The sequence below is a fragment of the Oncorhynchus masou genome, chromosome 32 (genome assembly GCF_036934945.1).
Source record: "Oncorhynchus masou masou isolate Uvic2021 chromosome 32, UVic_Omas_1.1, whole genome shotgun sequence".
Classification (NCBI taxonomy): domain Eukaryota; kingdom Metazoa; phylum Chordata; class Actinopteri; order Salmoniformes; family Salmonidae; genus Oncorhynchus; species Oncorhynchus masou.
In genome coordinates, this window is record NC_088243.1 from 57,456,035 (window position 1) to 57,473,674 (window position 17,640).

Consider the following 17,640-nt stretch of genomic DNA (forward strand, 5'->3'; position numbering starts at 1 on the left):
AGGATGGTAAGTTGGTGGTTGAAGATATCCCTCTAGTGGTGTGGGGGCTGTGCTTTGGCAAAGTGGGTGGGGTTATATACTTCCTGTTTGGCCCTGTCCAGGGGTGTCCTCGGATGGGGCCACAGTGTCTCCTGACCCCTCCTGTCTCAGCCTCCAGTATTTATGCTGCAGTAGTTTATGTGTCGGGGGCGAGGGTCAGTTTGTTATATCTGGAGTACTTCTCCTGTCCTATTCGGTGTCCTGTGTGAATCTAAGTGTGCGTTCTCTAATTCTCTCCTTCATTCTCTCTCTCGGAGGACCTGAGCCCTAGGACCATGCCCCATGACGACCTGACATGATGACTCCTTGCTGTCTCCAGTCCACCTGGCCGTGCTGCTGCTCCAGTTTCAACTGTTCTGCCTTAATAATAATAATAATAATAATAATATTATTATTATTCGACCATGCTGGTCATTTATGAACATTTGAACATCTTGGCCATGTTCTGTTATAATATCCACCCGGCACAGCCAGAAGAGGACTGGCCACCCCACATAGATTTTAAAAAATCTGTGATTCTGCCCCTGAACAAGGCAGTTAACCCACTGTTCCTAGGCTGTCATTGAAAATAAGAAGTTGTTCTTAACTGACTTGCCTAGTTAAATAAAAATATTGGCAGCAGAGAACTGGAAGGAAAGGTGGCCAAAGGAGGTGTTGGCTTTGGGGATGACCAGTGAAATATACAGTTGAAGTCAGAAGTTTACATACACTTAGGTTGGAGTCATTTTTCAACCACTCCACAAATGTATTGTTAACAAACTATAGTTTTGGCAAGTCAGATAGGACATCTACTTTGTGCATGACACAGGTAATTTTTCAAACAATTGTTTACAAACAGATTTCACTTATAATTCACTGTATCACAATTCTAGTGGGTCAGAAGTTTACCTACACTGAGTTGAAGGTGTCTTAAACAGCTTGGAAAATTCCATAAAATGACGCATTGGATTTAGAAGCTCCTGTAGGCTAATTGACATCATTTGAGTCAATTGGAGGTGTACCTGTGGATGTATTTCAAGGCCTACCTTCAAACTCAGTGCCTGTTTGCTTGACATCATGGGAAAATCAAAAGAAATCAGCCAAGACCTCAGATAAAAAAATTGTAGACCTCCACAAGTCTGGTTCATCATTGGGAGCAATTTCCAAACACCTGAAGGTACCACATCTGTACAAACAATGGTACGTAAGTTTAAACACCATGGGACCACGCAGCCATCATACCGCTCAGGAAAGAGAAGCATTCTTTCTCCTAGAGATGAACGTACTTTGGTGCGAAAAGTGCAAATCAATCCCAGAACAACAGCAAAGGACCTTGTGAAGAGGCTGGATGAAACCGGTGCAAATGTATCTATAGCCACAGTAAAACGAGTCCTATATCGACATAACCTGAAAGGCTGCTCAGCAAGAAAGAAGCCACTGCTCCAAACCGGCCATAAAAAAGCCAGACCACGGTTTGCAACTGCACATGGGGACAAAGATCGTCAGATGAAACCAAAATAGAACCGTTTGGCCATAATGACCATCGTTATGTTTGGAGGACAAATGGGGAGGCTAACAAGCCGAAGAACACCATCCCAACCATGAAGCACAGGGGTGGCAGCATCATGTTTTGGGGGTGCTTTTCTGCAGGAGGGACTGGTACACTTCACAAAATAGATGGCATCATGGGGTAGGAAAAGTATGTGGATATATTGAAGCAACATCTCAAGACATCAGTCAGGAAGTTAACCAGCCTTAAGAGGTTAACCAGTCGCAAATGGGTCTTCCAAATGGACAATGACCCCAAGCATACTTACAAAATTGTGGCAAAATGGCTTAAGGACAACAAAGTCAAGGTATTGGAGTGGCCATCACAAAGCACTGATCTCAATCCCATAGAAAATGTGTGGGCAGAACTGAACAAGTGTATGCGAGCAAGGAGGCCTACAAACCTGACTCAGTTACACCAGCTCTGTCAGGTGGAATGGGCCAAAATTCGCCCAACTTATTGTGGGAAGCTTGTGGAAGGCTACACAAAACGTTTGACCCAAGTTAAACAATTTAAAGGCAATGCTATGAGTGTATGTAAACCTCTGACCCACTGGGAATGTGATGAAAGAAATAAAAGCTGAAATAAATCACTCTACTATTATTCTGACATTTCACATTGTTAAAATAAAGTGGTGATCCTAACTGACCTAAGACAGGGAATATTTACTTGGATTAAATGTCAGGACTTGTGGAAAAACTGTGTTTAAATGTATTTGGCTAAGGTGTATGTACACTTCCGACTTCAACTGTACCTGCTGGGGTGCGTTCAACGGGTTGGTGTAGCTATGGCGACCAGTGAGCTGAGATAAGGCAGGGCTTTACCTAGCAAAGACTTATAGATGACCTGGAGCCAGTGGGTTTGGCAACAAATATGTAGCGAGAGCCAGACAACAAGAGCATACAGGTCGCAGTGGTGGGTAGTATATGGGGCTTTGGTGACAAAACGGATGGCACTGTGATAGACTACATCCAATTTGCTGAGTGTTGGAGGCTATTTTGTATATGACATCGCCGAAGTCAAGGATCGGTAGGATAGTCAGTTTTACGAGGGTGTGCTTGGCAGCATGAGTGAAGGAGGCTTTGTTGCGAAATAGGAAGCTTATTCTAGATGTAATTTTGGATTGGAGATGCTTAATGTGAGTCTGGAAGGAGAGTTTACAGTCTAGCCAGACACCTAGGTATTTGTAGTGTTCCACATATTCTAAGTCAGAACCGTACAGATTAGTGATGCTAGGCGGGCAATCGGTTGAAGAGCATGCATTTAGTTTTACTAGCATTTAAGAGAAGGCCACGGAAGGAGTGTTGTATGGCATTGAAGCTCTTTTGGAGGTTTGTTAACACAATGTCCAAGGAAGAAAGAAATAATCAACTAATGATGAAGCGTTGATCATTTTAAAATCAGCCCGTGTAGTGTTAGAGCAAAAACCAAAACGTGCCCCCCTTGGGGTCCCGAGGACCAAGTTTGGGAAACGCAGGTCGAGCTGGAGAGGTTCGAGATCTGGATTCTAGAGACAGCTTACAGTATAGTAAACAACAGTTAGACAACTGGACAAACAGATAGACGGACAGATAACTGGCAGCAGTCCAAATACCTTGTATACTGTCCTCTCCAGTGGTCATCAGCTCAACCCCCCCCCCCCCACCACTCTGACTCTCCACCCCCCCAAACCAGACCCCAGTCCCAACAGAGCGCTGCGCTAGCAATCTGAAAACACTCACACATGCAGTAAACAGAAGACACCGAGCAATGTAGGCCTGTGTGTTAAGGATCCTTTTACACACACCACTGACCCTAGACCTCTGTCTGATCTCATGGAGAGCCACGGTATAATTTACCTGAGAGTACACACACACACACACACACACACACACAGAAAAACACTGCAGCATCATACCATAGTGTCTAGTAGTCAGGGCGATACTGGTATACATACCAGCAGCACACACATACCACTGGTGCATACACAAACGCTCTCTCGCACACACACAAACACACTCCTGCATTATTGAACGGGGAGCAAGTCGGCTCAGAGACAAAGAGGGAGACATGGCAGGAGAGTCAGGGTGGGGGAGAGAGGGGAGAGGGAGGAGTGGGGAGGGAGTAGACATGGCTGAGAAGGCACAGGGTCATTTAGTTATGATGGGAAGTCTGGTTCTTTTTACTGACTCTTGATTTTTTTCATCTCGTTCGGTCAAAATAACAATTATTTCGACCAATTTCATTCATTTGAGTCAGTAATGCCCAGAGCACACAGGGACCACCAAAATAACAATATAATTAATTGGGCCAACAGGTCAAAAGAATGACTAAAATGAACAAGTCACTCAGAAAAACAAATCTTCCCAGCAAACCGGGAACATTCCCAGAACATTAGCTAAGATTCTCATTAAGTTCTAGTTAGGGTTTTATCTAACATTAGGATGACAACATCCCAAAAACATTCAGAGAATATTTTTGATCAAATCTATTTATCAAAAATATTTGCGATGAAATATCCTTTCACTAAAATGTTTCTATAAAACTTTTTCCAGATGTTGCAAGAACGTTCCTATAAAACATTAAATCTGTTATTTAAAAGTTCCCAGTATGTTTCATTAGGTTCTGGGAACAATCTGGTGGGACAATTCTGGGAACATCACAAAAGATATGTTCGCAAAACAAAAAAAACTGTCCAGTTCTGCGGGTGATTCCACAACATTTATTTTAGAGTGCAAAAAGAACGCTACCAGAATTGTGTCTGTTCTTTAAAAGGTTCCCAGAATATTTCATTAGGTTGTGGTAACATTTTGTGGACAGGAGATATGTTCCCAAAATGCAAAATATGCTCATTTGTGATGACATTCATACAATGTTTAATTTAGGTTGCACAGGACATTCCCTTTATGTTGTAAGAATTAAATAGGTCCGTTGTTATGATGTTCATAGCATATTTATTTCAGGTTTAACATAATATTTAATTGATGTTCATGCGATATACAGTACCAGTCAAGTTTGGACACCTATTCATTTATGGGTTATTATTTATTTTCTATATTTTCCATATTGTAGAATAATAGTGAAGAAAATAAAACCATGAAATAACACATATGGAATCATGTAGTAACAAAAAAAGTGACTGCTTTGCACACTCTTGGCATTCTCTCAACCAGCTTCATGATGTAGTCCCCTGCAATGCATTTCAATGAACAGGTGTGCCTTGTTAAATGTTAATTTGTTTGATGTGTTTGAACCAATCAGATGTGTTGTGACAAGGTAGGTGGGGATATAGAAGATAGCCCTATTTGGTAAAAGACCAAGTCCATATTATGGAAAGAACAGCTCAAAAAAACAAATAGAAACAACAGTCCATCATGAATGTCAGTCAATCTGGAAAATTTTAATTACTTTTAAAGTTTCTCCAAGTGCAGTAGCAAAAACCATCATGTGCCATGATGAGACTTGTTCTCATGAGGACCGCCACTGGAAAGGAAGACCCAGAGTTACCTCTGCTGCAGAGGATAAGTTCATTAAAGTCAACTGCACCTCAGATTGCAGAACAAATAAATGTTTTGCTGAGTTCAAGTAACAGACACATCTCAACATCAACTGTTCATGTACATACTACCTCAATTGGGCCAACCAACCAGTGTTCCCGCACATTGGCTAACCGAGCTATCTGCATTGTGTCCCACCCACCACCCGCCAACCCCTCTTTTACGCTACTACTACTCTCTGTTCATCATATATGCTTAGTCACTTTAAACATATCTACATGCACATACTACGTCAATCAGCCTGACTAACCGGTGTCTGTATGTAGCCTCGCTATTTTTATAGCCTCACTACTGTATATAGCCTGACTTTTTTACTGTTGTTTTATTTCTTTACCTACCTATTGTTCACCTAATACCTTTTTTGCACTATTGGTTAGAGCCTGTAAGTGAGCATTTCACTGTGAGTATTACTGTAAGTAATACCTGTTGTATTCGGCACACCTGACAAATACACTTTGATTTGATTTGAGACTGTGTGAATCAGGACTTCGTGGTCAAATTGCTGCAAAGAAACCACTACGAAGGTACACCAATAAGAAGAAGAGACTTTCTTGGGCCAAGAAACATGAGCAATGGACATTAGACCGGTGTAAATCTGTCCTTTGGTCTGTCCTTTGGTCCAACTGCCGTGTCTTTGTGAGATTCAGGGTACTGATGATCTCTGCATGTGTGGTTCCCACCGTGATGCATGGAGGAGGAGGTGTGATGGTGCTTTGCTGGTAACACTGTCAGTGACTTCTTTAGAATTCAAGGCACACTTCACCAGCATGGCTACCACAGCATTCTGCAGCGATACACCTTCCCATCTGGTTTGCGCTTAGTGGGACTATCATTTGTTTTCCATTTGTTTTTCAACATGACAATGACTCAAAACACACCTCCACGCTGTGTCAGGGCTATTTGACCAAGAAGGAGAGTGCCAGAGTTCTGCATACGATGACCTGGCCTCCACAATCACCTGACCTCAATCTAATTGAGATGGTTTGAGATTTGTTGGACCGCAGATTGAAGGAAAAGCAGCCAACAAGTGCATAGCATATGTGGGGATTCCTTCAAGACTGTTGGAAAATATTTGTCATGAAGCTGGTTGAGAAAATGCCAAGAGTGTGCAAAGCTGTCAAGGCAAAGGGTGGCTTCTTTGAGGAATCTAAAATATAAAGCTTTTGATTTGTTTAACATTTTTCTGGTTACTACATAATTCCATATATGTTATTTCATAGTTGTGATGTCTTCACTGTTATTTTAGAATGTATAAAACAGTTAAAATAAATAAAAACCCTTGAAAACCTTCCAAACTTTTGACTGGTCCTGTACATTTGACCTTGTCTTGAAAGTCCTTAGAACATTTCAAGAACATTTAGAAAATGTTATATCCTGTTTGGGGTAGGGGGCAGCATTTTCACTTTTGGATAAATAGTGTGCCCAAACTGAGCTGCCTCCTACTCTGTCCCAGATCCTAATACATGCATGTTATTATTAGTATTGGATAGAAAACACTCTGAAGTTTCTAAAACTGTTTGAATCATGTCTGAGTATAACAGAACTTATTTAGCAAGCGAAACCCAGAAGACAAACAATTCAGATTTTTTTTTTAAGTCACTGTCTTTTCAGTATGTTTTCATGGAGAATCCATCATTCTAATTGACTTTCCTGCAGTTCCTACCGCTTCCACTGGATGTCACCAGTTTGTAGAAATTGGTTGAGGTTTTTCCTTTGTGTAATGAAGAGGTACCATAGCTCAGAACTAACATCACTTCATGTGTACCTTTTGATAGAGGCACGTAACCAGAAAAGTAGTGTCAGTTTGTTTTTCTCCTGTATTGAACACAGATCATCCCGTCTTCAATTTGATCGATTATATACGTTTAGAAAACCTAAAGTTGTATTACAAAAGTAGTTTGAAATGTTTTGGCAAAGTTTACAGGTAACTTATGAGATGTTTTGTAGCGATGTTGCGTAAGTGGGAAGCGGTGTTTTTCTGGATCAAACACGCCAAATAAATGGACATTTTGGATATATATCGACGGAATTAATCGAACAAAAGGACCATTTGTGATGTTTATGGGACATATAGGAGTGCCAACAAAAGAAGCTCGTCAAAGGTAAGGCATGATTTATATTTTATTTCTGCGTTTCGCGGCTGCAGAGTTGAAATATGCTACTCTCATTGTTTACTGTTGTGCTATCATCAGATAATAGCATCTTATGCTTTCACTGAAAATACTTTTTGAAATCTGACATATTGGCTGGATTCACAACGAGTGTAGCTTTAATTTGCTATCTTCCATGTGTAATTTAATGAAAGTTTCATTTTTATAGAAATGCATTTTAATTTGGCGCTCTGCATTTTCCCTGGCTATTGGCCATGTGGGATGCAAGATTCCCGCCTACCCCAGAGAGGATAATTAAGTTTTACCTAATATTACAACAATATGGTCAACAAGAAAGCAGATTGGAATACATCCCCATTATGTTTATCTCCAGATTGAATAGAGTACCACAGTATCAGTCATAATACCCATAAAAACTATCAGTCAAACAGGGAAATGGTTCAAATCGTTTTTTTCCACCATTCAATTTCCCATAGGGGATTTTAGAAGCATTTCAAATAAGGGCTGTGTTTCGTGTAGGCTTATCCTGGCATTTTCGAATCTGAGAGTTCCAGAGCCAAATATATTGACAAAATCTTGTCCAAGAGAGATGTACATGGTTACCAAACGTCACGCCAGGGTAAGCCTAGACGAAACACAGACCTTATTTTAAGTGTTTCTAAAATCCCCTATGAGAAAAATGTATGGTGGAAAAACGACTGAAGACCCTGACGAAGGCACAGCAATGCAGAAATAACTGGCAGTTTATATATAGAGAATGTGTGACTCTCTTTATGTATTTTTTATAGCTTACAATTTATTTGCCGTTAGTCAGCACCTCCACACAAAATTATGTTCACTGGGTGTGCTCCAGCTCCAGCTTCTAATTGGAAAAATGATTGGAACCATATGGTGATATGGAGACACATGGCATTTTAATTTCATTTCATAGGAAATTTCATTTAATCATACAAACAGAATAATATTTTTTGTACACTTCATATGTTGACTATCTGCATATACAGCACCTTCAGAAAGTATTCTCAACCCCTTGATTTTCTCCACATTTTGTTGTGTTACAGCCTGAATTTAAAATGGATAACACTTAGATTTTGTGTCCCTTATCTACACACAATACCCCATAATGTCACAGCATGATTTTTGAAAGACTACTTAAGCTTTGTACTCCACACATACAGATAATGCTGAATATCCCTTTAAGCATTGTAATGTTCTTAATTACACGTTGGTAAGGGTATCAATACACCTAGTCACTACAAAGATACAGATGTATTTTCCTAACTCAGTTTCCAGAGAGGAAGGAAACCACTCAAGGATTCAACCATGAGGCCAATGGTGATTTTAAATCCATTACAGAGTTGAATGGCAGTGATAGGAGAAAACTGAGGATGGATCAAAAACATTGTAGTTAGTCCACAATACTAACCTGCATGACAGAGGGGGAAAAGGAAGCCTGTACACAAGAAAGATATTCAGAAACATGTATCCTGTTTGCAATAAGGCACTAAAGTATTACTGCAAAAGAAATTAGGCAAATATATTTTTTGGGTCCTGAGTACAAAAGCATTATGTTTAGGACAAATCCAACAGAACACATCACTGAGTAACTCTTCATATTTTCAAGCATGGTGGTGGCTGCATCATGTTATGGGTATGCTTGTCATTGGCAAGGGCTAGGGAGTTTTGGGGATAAAAAGAAACGTAAAAGCTAAGCACAGGCAAAATCCTAGAGGAAAACCTGGTTGTCTGCTTTCCAACAGACACTGGGAGATAAATTCCCCTTTCAGCAAGTCAAAAACTTGATCCGATGTCAAATATACACTGGAGTTGCTTACCAAGTGGTCTGGTTACAGTTTTGTCTTACATTATCTTGAAAATCTATGGCAATACTTGAAAATGGCTGTCTAGCAATGATCAACAACCAACTTGACAGACCTTGAAGAATTTTTTGAAGAATAATGGGCTAATAATGTATAATTAAGGTGCGTAAAGCTCTTAGAGACTTACCCATAAAGACTCACAGCTGTAATCGCTGCCAGAAGTAATTCTAACATGTATTGACTCAGGTGTTGAATACTTATCTAATCAAGATATATTAGTGTTTTATTTTCCTTTTTTTTTAAATACTAGAATGTATCTACCACTTTGACATTACAGACTATTTTTTGTAGATCGTTGACAAAAAAAATACAATTAAATCCATTTTCAATACCACTTTGTAACACAGCAAAATCTGGAAAAGGTCAAAGGGTGTGAGTACTTTCTGAAGGTACTGTAATTCAATTCATAGGACTTTTGAACAGCATTTAACTCATACAAACACAAGCAGGTGTTTCATTGATAATATTCACATGTAGGGCTTGAACCTAGAATGTTTGGTTCCCATGCTAGGTATTTTATCCTCTGCGCCACCAGGGGGAAGCTCTCCTTCTTTGTCTTTTGGCAGTATATAGCCATGGCAGTATGGTCAATCAGGAACTGCATGCTTCCTTTTGAGCCTTCTTAGACATAAATAACCCAGGGAAATCCTGGAAGTGGGTTATTCACCATCCCTTTCTCTATGTGCTGCATACTTCTAGGCCCGTATTTACAAGGTATCCAGTCAATTTTTACACAATGTTTTATGTTTTACAGTTAGTCTAAATTCTGCATTTCTGACTGGATACATAAAAAACAGACTTACTGCATGCTTACAACATTAAGGGAATGACCTGTGTAACCTAACTTGAACATTGTATGAACGTCATCAGAGGTGAGCATATTTTGTGTTTTGGGAAACTATATTTTGCAATGTAGCCACACTGTTCCCACAACACAACATTAGCCAGCAGCATACCACCCTGCATACCATTGCTGGCTTGCTTCTGAAGCTAAGCAGGGTTGGTACTGGTCAGTTCCTGGATGAGTAACCAGATGCTGCTGGAAGTGGTGTTGGAGGGCCAGAAGGAGGCACTGGGGTGCTGTATTTTGGATGGGGTGTTAAACGGGTGTCCTGACTCTCTGAGGTCATTAAAGATACCATGGCACTTATTGTAAGAGTAGGGGTGTTAACCCCGGTGTCCTGGCTAAATTCCCAATCTTGCCTTCAAACCATCAAGGTCACCTAATAATCCCCAGCTTCCAATTGGCTTATTCATCCCCCTCCTCTCCCCTGTAACTATTCCCCAGGTCGTTGCTGCAAATGAGAACGTGTTCTCAGTCAACTTACCTGGTAAAATAACAAATAAATAAATAAAACAACCTAATGAAATGTTTTGGGAACCTATAAAGAATAGACAACAATGTGTTCTGGGAATGTTCTTGTATGACCAGATGGATGTCTTAGCACCCTAAAAGAAACATTGTATAATCATCCAGACAACTGGATATTTTGGGGTTTTGAGAACCTATCTTTTGTGATGTCCCCACAATGTTACCACCAGACTGTTCCCACAACCTAATGAAACATTCTGGGATACTTTAAAAAAAAACAGATCAATCATCACCACGACTGGACAGTTTTTTGTGTTGTGTGTTTTTTGTGTTATGATGAATGGATGTTCTGGGAACCATCGCAGAACCAATTTTGCCGGGATGACTCTCGAGTCAGTAAAAAGATTAGTTCAAAATGAACAAATGGTTCGCGAACCGCACCTCACCATCACACAGTGTCCTACAGACAGAGAGAGAGGGAAGGAGGTGGAGAGAGAGAAGTATGACCATATTAGACACATATTTCCCTTAGATAACACAGACCCACAAAGAATTTGAAAGGTCAGTGCACGTGCATCAAAGTTGGGACCGAGAGACTGATAAACAACTTCTATCTCAAGGCCATCAGACTGTTAAATAGCCATCACTAGCACATGAGAGGCTGCTGCCTACATACAGAGTTGAAATCATTGGCCACTTTAATAAAGGGAACACTAGTCACTTTAATAATGCCACTTAAGTCATGTTTACATATCTTGCATTACTCATCTCATATGTACCATGTGTATGTGACCAATACCATTTGATTTGACAACAAATTCAATTTTGATAAACTCCCATATCTACTGGGTGAAGGACCACAGTGTGCCATCACACCAGCAAGATTTGTGACCTGTTGCCACAAGGGAAACCAGTGAAGGGCAAACACCATTGTAAATACAACCCATATTCTTGTCTATTTATTTTCCCTTTTTTACTTGAACTATTTGCACATCGTTACAACACTGTATATAGCATAATATGACATTTGAAATGTCTTCATTCTTTTGGAACTTGCGTGAGTAATATTTACTGTTCACTTTAGATTATTTATTTTTTCACTTGCTTTGGCAATGTACAATATGTTTCCCATGCCAATAAAGCCCCTTGAATTGAATTGAGAGAGTGAGGACAAAGAATGAGTGAAAAGAGAAAGAGAGGAGAAAAGATTGACGAATTGACGGTCTGAGAGAAAGGGATGAGAGAGCAGAGAAAAGAGGGGGAGGGAGAGAGAAACACAGACGTTGGGAGAGTAAATGAGCCACAATGGGCGAGAGGTAAGAGACTGGATGACACAGAAGTAAAGGGAGTGATGCCAGTAATAGCGAAGTTATTCAAGGGAAAGAGAAAGAGTGGGAGGTATGGAGAGGGGTAAGGGAGAGAGGGGGAGAGAAAGAGTGGGAAGTATGGAGAGGGGTAAGGGAGAGAGGGGAGAGAGAGTGGGAGGTATGGAGAGGGGTAAGGGAGAGAGGGGGAGAGAAAAGAGAGGGGAAGAATAATTTATGACTTGAGTGGCTAGAAAGAGACTTATGACCTGCAGGTATATATGTCTGCAGACACACACACCATAGTGCTGCCCTCCCTGGCCGGGAAACACAACATCAAATATTAAACCAAAATGTCACACCCTTTCCAATATACACTCCTCCTCCTCCATCCCTCACCCCCCCTCTCCTCTTCTCCCAGACAGCGAGCAGCTTCCACCTAATGAGTTTAATTTGCATTGAAGACCATGGAGAGGGAGGTGTGTGGGCAGCACCCCCACATACCATAAAGGCTTTAAGGGATTTTGCTAATGCTTTTGCTCTGGCTCGCGCTGCAGCTGCCTCGCTTAAGGCCATTCACATGCTGCGTTGTGGCTAGGTCTCACATCGCCACTCCAATGAAGAACAATGCAGGGCCAGGGTCAATCCTAGCTCCCACATCACTGACTCCAGTCAAGAGAAGGTTAGCTTATGTTAATGTAAACCCTCTCACTGCTGCATGCCCTATTACACAATAACCATCCTGGCCCGGCTAGCTGAGACAGCTGCTAACAGAAAAAGACCATTTCCCACTTCAAAATCGATCCCTCATACATTAGAGAGAGCACACAGGAGGCTATGCATCCCACATGATGGCCCCATATTCCCTATAGCCCTATGGACCCTGGTCAAAAGTAGTGCACTATACACGGAATAGGGTGCATTTGAGACGCCCCCTAAACCACTGTGTTCCTCTGATTACAGAACCCAGCAGTGATGTCAGAATGATGTCAGGGGTGTTTTGAGGGTGAGCAGGGCCTAATGAGGGCTATGGTTCCAGTGTATAACATGCTATCTCAATAGGTGTTTCCCTAGCCGGCATGGTATCTCAATAGGTGTGTCCCTAGCCTGCATGGTATCTCAATAGGTGTGTCCCTAGCCGGCATGGTATCTCAATAGGTGTGTCCCTAGCCTGCATGGTATCTCAATAGGTGTGTCCCTAGCCTGCATGGTATCTCAATAGGTGTGTCCCTAGCCTGCATGGTATCTCAATAGGTGTGTCCCTAGCCTGCATGGTATCTCAATAGGTGTGTCCCTAGCCTGCATGGTATCTCAATAGGTGTGTCCCTAGCCTGCATGGTATCTCAATAGGTGTGTCCCTAGCCTGCATGGTATCTCAATAGGTGTTTCCCTAGCCTGCATGGTATCTCAATAGGTGTGTCCCTGGCCTGCATGGTATCTCAATAGGTGTGTCCCTAGCCTGCATGGTATCTCAATAGGTGTGTCCCTAGCCTGCATGGTATCTCAATAGGTGTTTCCCTAGCCTGCATGGTATCTCAATAGGTGTGTCCCTAGCCTGCATGGTATCTCAATAGGTGTGTCCCTAGCCTGCATGGTATCTCAATAGGTGTGTCCCTGGCCTGCATGGTATCTCAATAGGTGTGTCCCTAGCCTGCATGGTATCTCAATAGGTGTGTCCCTAGCCTGCATGGTATCTCAATAGGTGTGTCCCTAGCCTGCATGGTATCTCAATTAGGTGTGTCCCTAGCCTGCATGGTATCTCAATAGGTGTGTCCCTAGCCTGCATGGTATCTCAATTAGGTGTGTCCCTAGCCTGCATGGTATCTCAATAGGTGTGTCCCTAGCCTGCATGGTATCTCAATTAGGTGTGTCCCTAGCCTGCATGGTATCTCAATAGGTGTGTCCCTAGCCTGCATGGTATCTCAATAGGGCGTGTCCCTAGCCTGCATGGTATCTCTATAGGCGTGTCCCTAGCCTGCATGGTATCTCAATAGGGCGTATCCCTAGCCTGCATGGTATCTCAATAGGCGTGTCCCTAGCCTGCATGGTATCTCAATAGGTGTGTCCCTAGCCTGCATGGTATCTCAATAGGTGTGTCCCTAGCCTGCATGGTATCTCAATAGGGCGTGTCCCTAGCCTGCATGGTATCTCAATAGGTGTGTCCCTAGCCTGCATGGTATCTCAATAGGGCGTGTCCCTAGCCTGCATGGTATCTCAATAGGGCGTGTCCCTAGCCTGCATGGTATCTCAATAGGGCGTGTCCTTAGCCTGCATGGTATCTCAATAGGGCGTGTCCCTAGCCTGCATGGCATCTCAATAGGGCGTGTCCCTAGCCCTGCATGGCATCTCAATAGGGCGTGTCCCTAGCCCTGCATGGTATCTCAATAGGGCGTATCCCTAGCCTGCATGGTATCTCAATAGGGCGTATCCCTAGCCTGCATGGTATCTCAATAGGCGTATCCCTAGCCTGCATGGTATCTCAATAGGGCGTATCCCTAGCCTGCATGGTATCTCAATAGGGCGTATCCCTAGCCTGCATGGTATCTCAATAGGGCGTATCCCTAGCCTGCATGGTATCTCAATAGGGCGTATCCCTAGCCTGCATGGTATCTCAATAGGGCGTATCCCTAGCCTGCATGGTATCTCAATAGGGCGTATCCCTAGCCTGCATGGTATCTCAATAGGGCGTATCCCTAGCCTGCATGGTATCTCAATAGGGCGTATCCCTAGCCTGCATGGTATCTCAATAGGGCGTATCCCTAGCCTGCATGGTATCTCAATAGGGCGTGTCCCTAGCCTGCATGGTATCTCAATAGGGCGTATCCCTAGCCTGCATGGTATCTCAATAGGTGTGTCCCTAGCCTGCATGGTATCTCAATAGGGCGTGTCCCTAGCCTGCATGGTATCTCAATATGGCATGTCCCTAGCCTGCATGGTATCTCAATATGGCATGTCCCTAGCCTGCATGGTATCTCAATATGGCATTTCCCTAGCCTCAATATCTTAATAGGTATTTTGGGGGCCCTAATTGGGGGAGAGAAAAATTACATTTTAGAGTTAATTTCCTGCAATTCTACACATTCTGCCATGCAGGGGAGAGGCTTATGCCTGGCCCTGAATGTCCATACTGTATCTGTCTCTCCTCTCTCCTACACACACACACACACTCTCCCTCTCACACACTCTCTCGATGTGCCTCAGTGCCTTACTGAGTGAGCCATTCGTTCACAGCACATGAGCTCCACTCTAAGCTGCTCTACCTGCTGAGTGCCCACACATTGGATTAAGGCCGCTGCCTGTCTGGCTGGGACTCTCACTCACGTACCTACTGTAAAGGGTGTGTCAAGGACGGGCTGCATACACATCTGCGTCAGTCAAATCACCCAACCATTACTAGGACTGCAACAACAAGGCAGGGCCTCGTGGTCAGCCAGTCTTTCTAACATTGTTCTGGGCTACAACAGTCATCAAAATGGCCAATTTGTGAGGAAAGTTGCGAAAAGCACAGTAATTATAAACTCACATCTCTGAATTTGTTCCAATATCTGTCCTTGTCGTATTGAGACACGGTGCTGAGCCATTTGTCGTTGTCCAACGCGTGGCCAATGTTTTTGTTACCAACCACGGTTCCCCCGCGCCTGCCCTCTGCGCGCAGCAAGAGAGCCGCGAAAGGCAGCAGACAGAAAAGCATCGTCTGAAAAAAAGAGAGATGGGGAAAGAGAAAATGAGAGAGAAAGTGACATTGAGAACAAGAGATATTAAGACAGCAAGGGAGGTAAATGAGCCTGCTGCCTTGATGCGCATGATGTGGACTAGGAATAATTGTTCATACAAGTACGCGCCAACATGTAGGTTAATTCACCTGCACTTTGTCATGGATTGAAAATGTATTTAATGATGCAGACATGTCAGCATCAAAATGGACAAGGACAAGATGTTATTCAATCTATTAGGTTGGATTAATTTGATTGAGTAAATACTGGAGATTGCCTTTTATGAAATTGCTGCTCCTCCTAAGCTGATTATAAACATTTGGAGACATATCGCATTTGCACACCGTGGCAGATGGAGCACGGGAAACCGATTAGCTCGTGAGGCTCTCAGACGGTATAAACAGGCAATTACCGTCTACTTGGAGCGCGCGCCTCTCTCATCTCCTTTTACCAAAGCGGGAGTGAACCACAAATACGTAGACTACATAACTCTCTCCCTTCCTTTATCATATACATACAAATCTGTCTTCACCGGTCCTAGCTCACAAACGCACCCCGTTCTTCCATCCACCTACCTCAATTAGCTTGTGTCCAGCTCCTGGGAAAAGAGGTATAGGGTGGGACGTTTCTGCTGCTGTCAGTTAGACGGTTTTTTTTCGGTCAGACTGTAGAGTAGCCTAATTATCCACGGGACCTCCGGTAGCTCTGAACTCCGCTGTAATACTGACAGCGACCAGGAGCAGCAGGAACAAGCCTCGTCAGAACTGTCTCTCTCCCACCCTCGGTAACTTCCGCTCAGACTCCGCCTCTCTGATAGCGGTCTCTCTCTCTCTCTTTCCCAATCGCTTCCCCGCTCACTCCTTTACCTTCCTCTATACCTCCCTCTCCATGTCTCCCTCCCTTCTTCCCTCTCTCTTTCTAGTGCAGAGAGCTGGTGTGTCATTGATTTACAACGGGGGGAATGGTGCATTCACACGGGAATAAGCGAATGTTTGTTGTTTCAAGGCGAAATGTCCAGGTGATACCACGCCAATAAGACGATTATTTTTGTACTTTCATGATTGATATAGTCCTACACACTTTTTCTTTATAGTTATTATCCCGGGAGAACTTTTATGGTCATCAAAATGCAAGCCGAGTAAAGCTTAGGCAGTCTCTTTAGAATGCACGTTTGAGTATAGTCCTATAGCGTATGGCAGTGTTAGATCATACTAAACGTTAAGGCTTCTGTAGAATTGAGCAATGTGAAAATGTCTGTCACTTACAATAATGTTTATTATCTGCTATAGGCCTATTTCATATAGCCTCGAGTAGTCTCCCATTTTAATATGGCCTGTGCGCGTCGCCTTCTGACCCGCTGCAGAGCAGACTGGCGAGCGCTGTTCTTTCAGCACAGCTTTCCTTTCAGAAACACGCGCCGTGCACGATGTCACTGGGAGCAGAGAGGAGGAACTCGACTGGGGGAAAATAAAACGTTAAAGCCTACACCCCACAAATTCAAATCTAGACCTCCCGTTCCACTGCTCGTTTTCCTTCTTGATTTAGACATGGGACACCAAGTGAGTGAAATTAATTATCAGGTAGAACAGAAAACCAGTCGGGTCTGTCATAGCAGCCAAAGAAAAATGGGTCCGAAAGAAAGCGTTTCTCTTTCACGCCTACGTGGCCTGCGGTGTAAGTGACACGGTCTTTCTAATCTTTTTTATTTAACCTTTATTTAACTAGGCAAGTCAGTTAAGAACTTAAGAACATTCATATTTACAACGATAACCTACTCCAGCCAAACACAAACGACGCTGGAGGAATTGTGCGCCGCCCTATGGGACTCCCAATCACGGCCGGATGTGATACAGCCTGGTTTCGAACCAGGTACTGTACGCCATATTGAGATACCATGCAGGCTAGGGAGACGTCAGAAGTGATCTAGGGATAACAACTATAGATAAAGTGTGTAGGACTATATCTATCATGAAAGTACCAAATAATCCATCACCAAATATCCTTATTGTTGTCCGTAGTATCACCTGGAAATGTCGCCTTGAAACACGCCTCTTGCACTGTGCCTTAAACCGCTGCTCCACCCCGTAGTCAAAATAAGCGGGGATCATCTCTCCCAACCCCGTCCCCCACATCCTCTCTCATCTCTCCTGGCTCTGGGACCAGGCAAGGCCGACATATCTGCACTCTGAGTGGATACGGAGTTCCGGCTGTCACTCC

The 17,640-nt window shown here is 43.0% G+C and overlaps 1 protein-coding gene across 1 annotated transcript in view; it reads right to left on the reverse strand.

Annotated features, from left to right (window-relative positions):
• LOC135526283 (testican-1-like) overlaps window positions 1-16,143 on the reverse strand; it is a 284,606-nt gene extending 268,463 nt beyond the window's left edge. Inside the window, exons 1-2 of the mRNA XM_064954530.1 lie at window positions 15,999-16,143; window positions 15,234-15,404 (exon numbers count right to left, since the gene is read on the reverse strand). Of these exons, the coding sequence (XP_064810602.1) occupies window positions 15,234-15,401 (168 nt within the window). The 5' untranslated portion in view covers window positions 15,402-15,404; window positions 15,999-16,143. The remainder of the gene's footprint in view (window positions 1-15,233; window positions 15,405-15,998) is intronic.
• Between the last annotated feature and the right edge of the window lie 1,497 nt (window positions 16,144-17,640).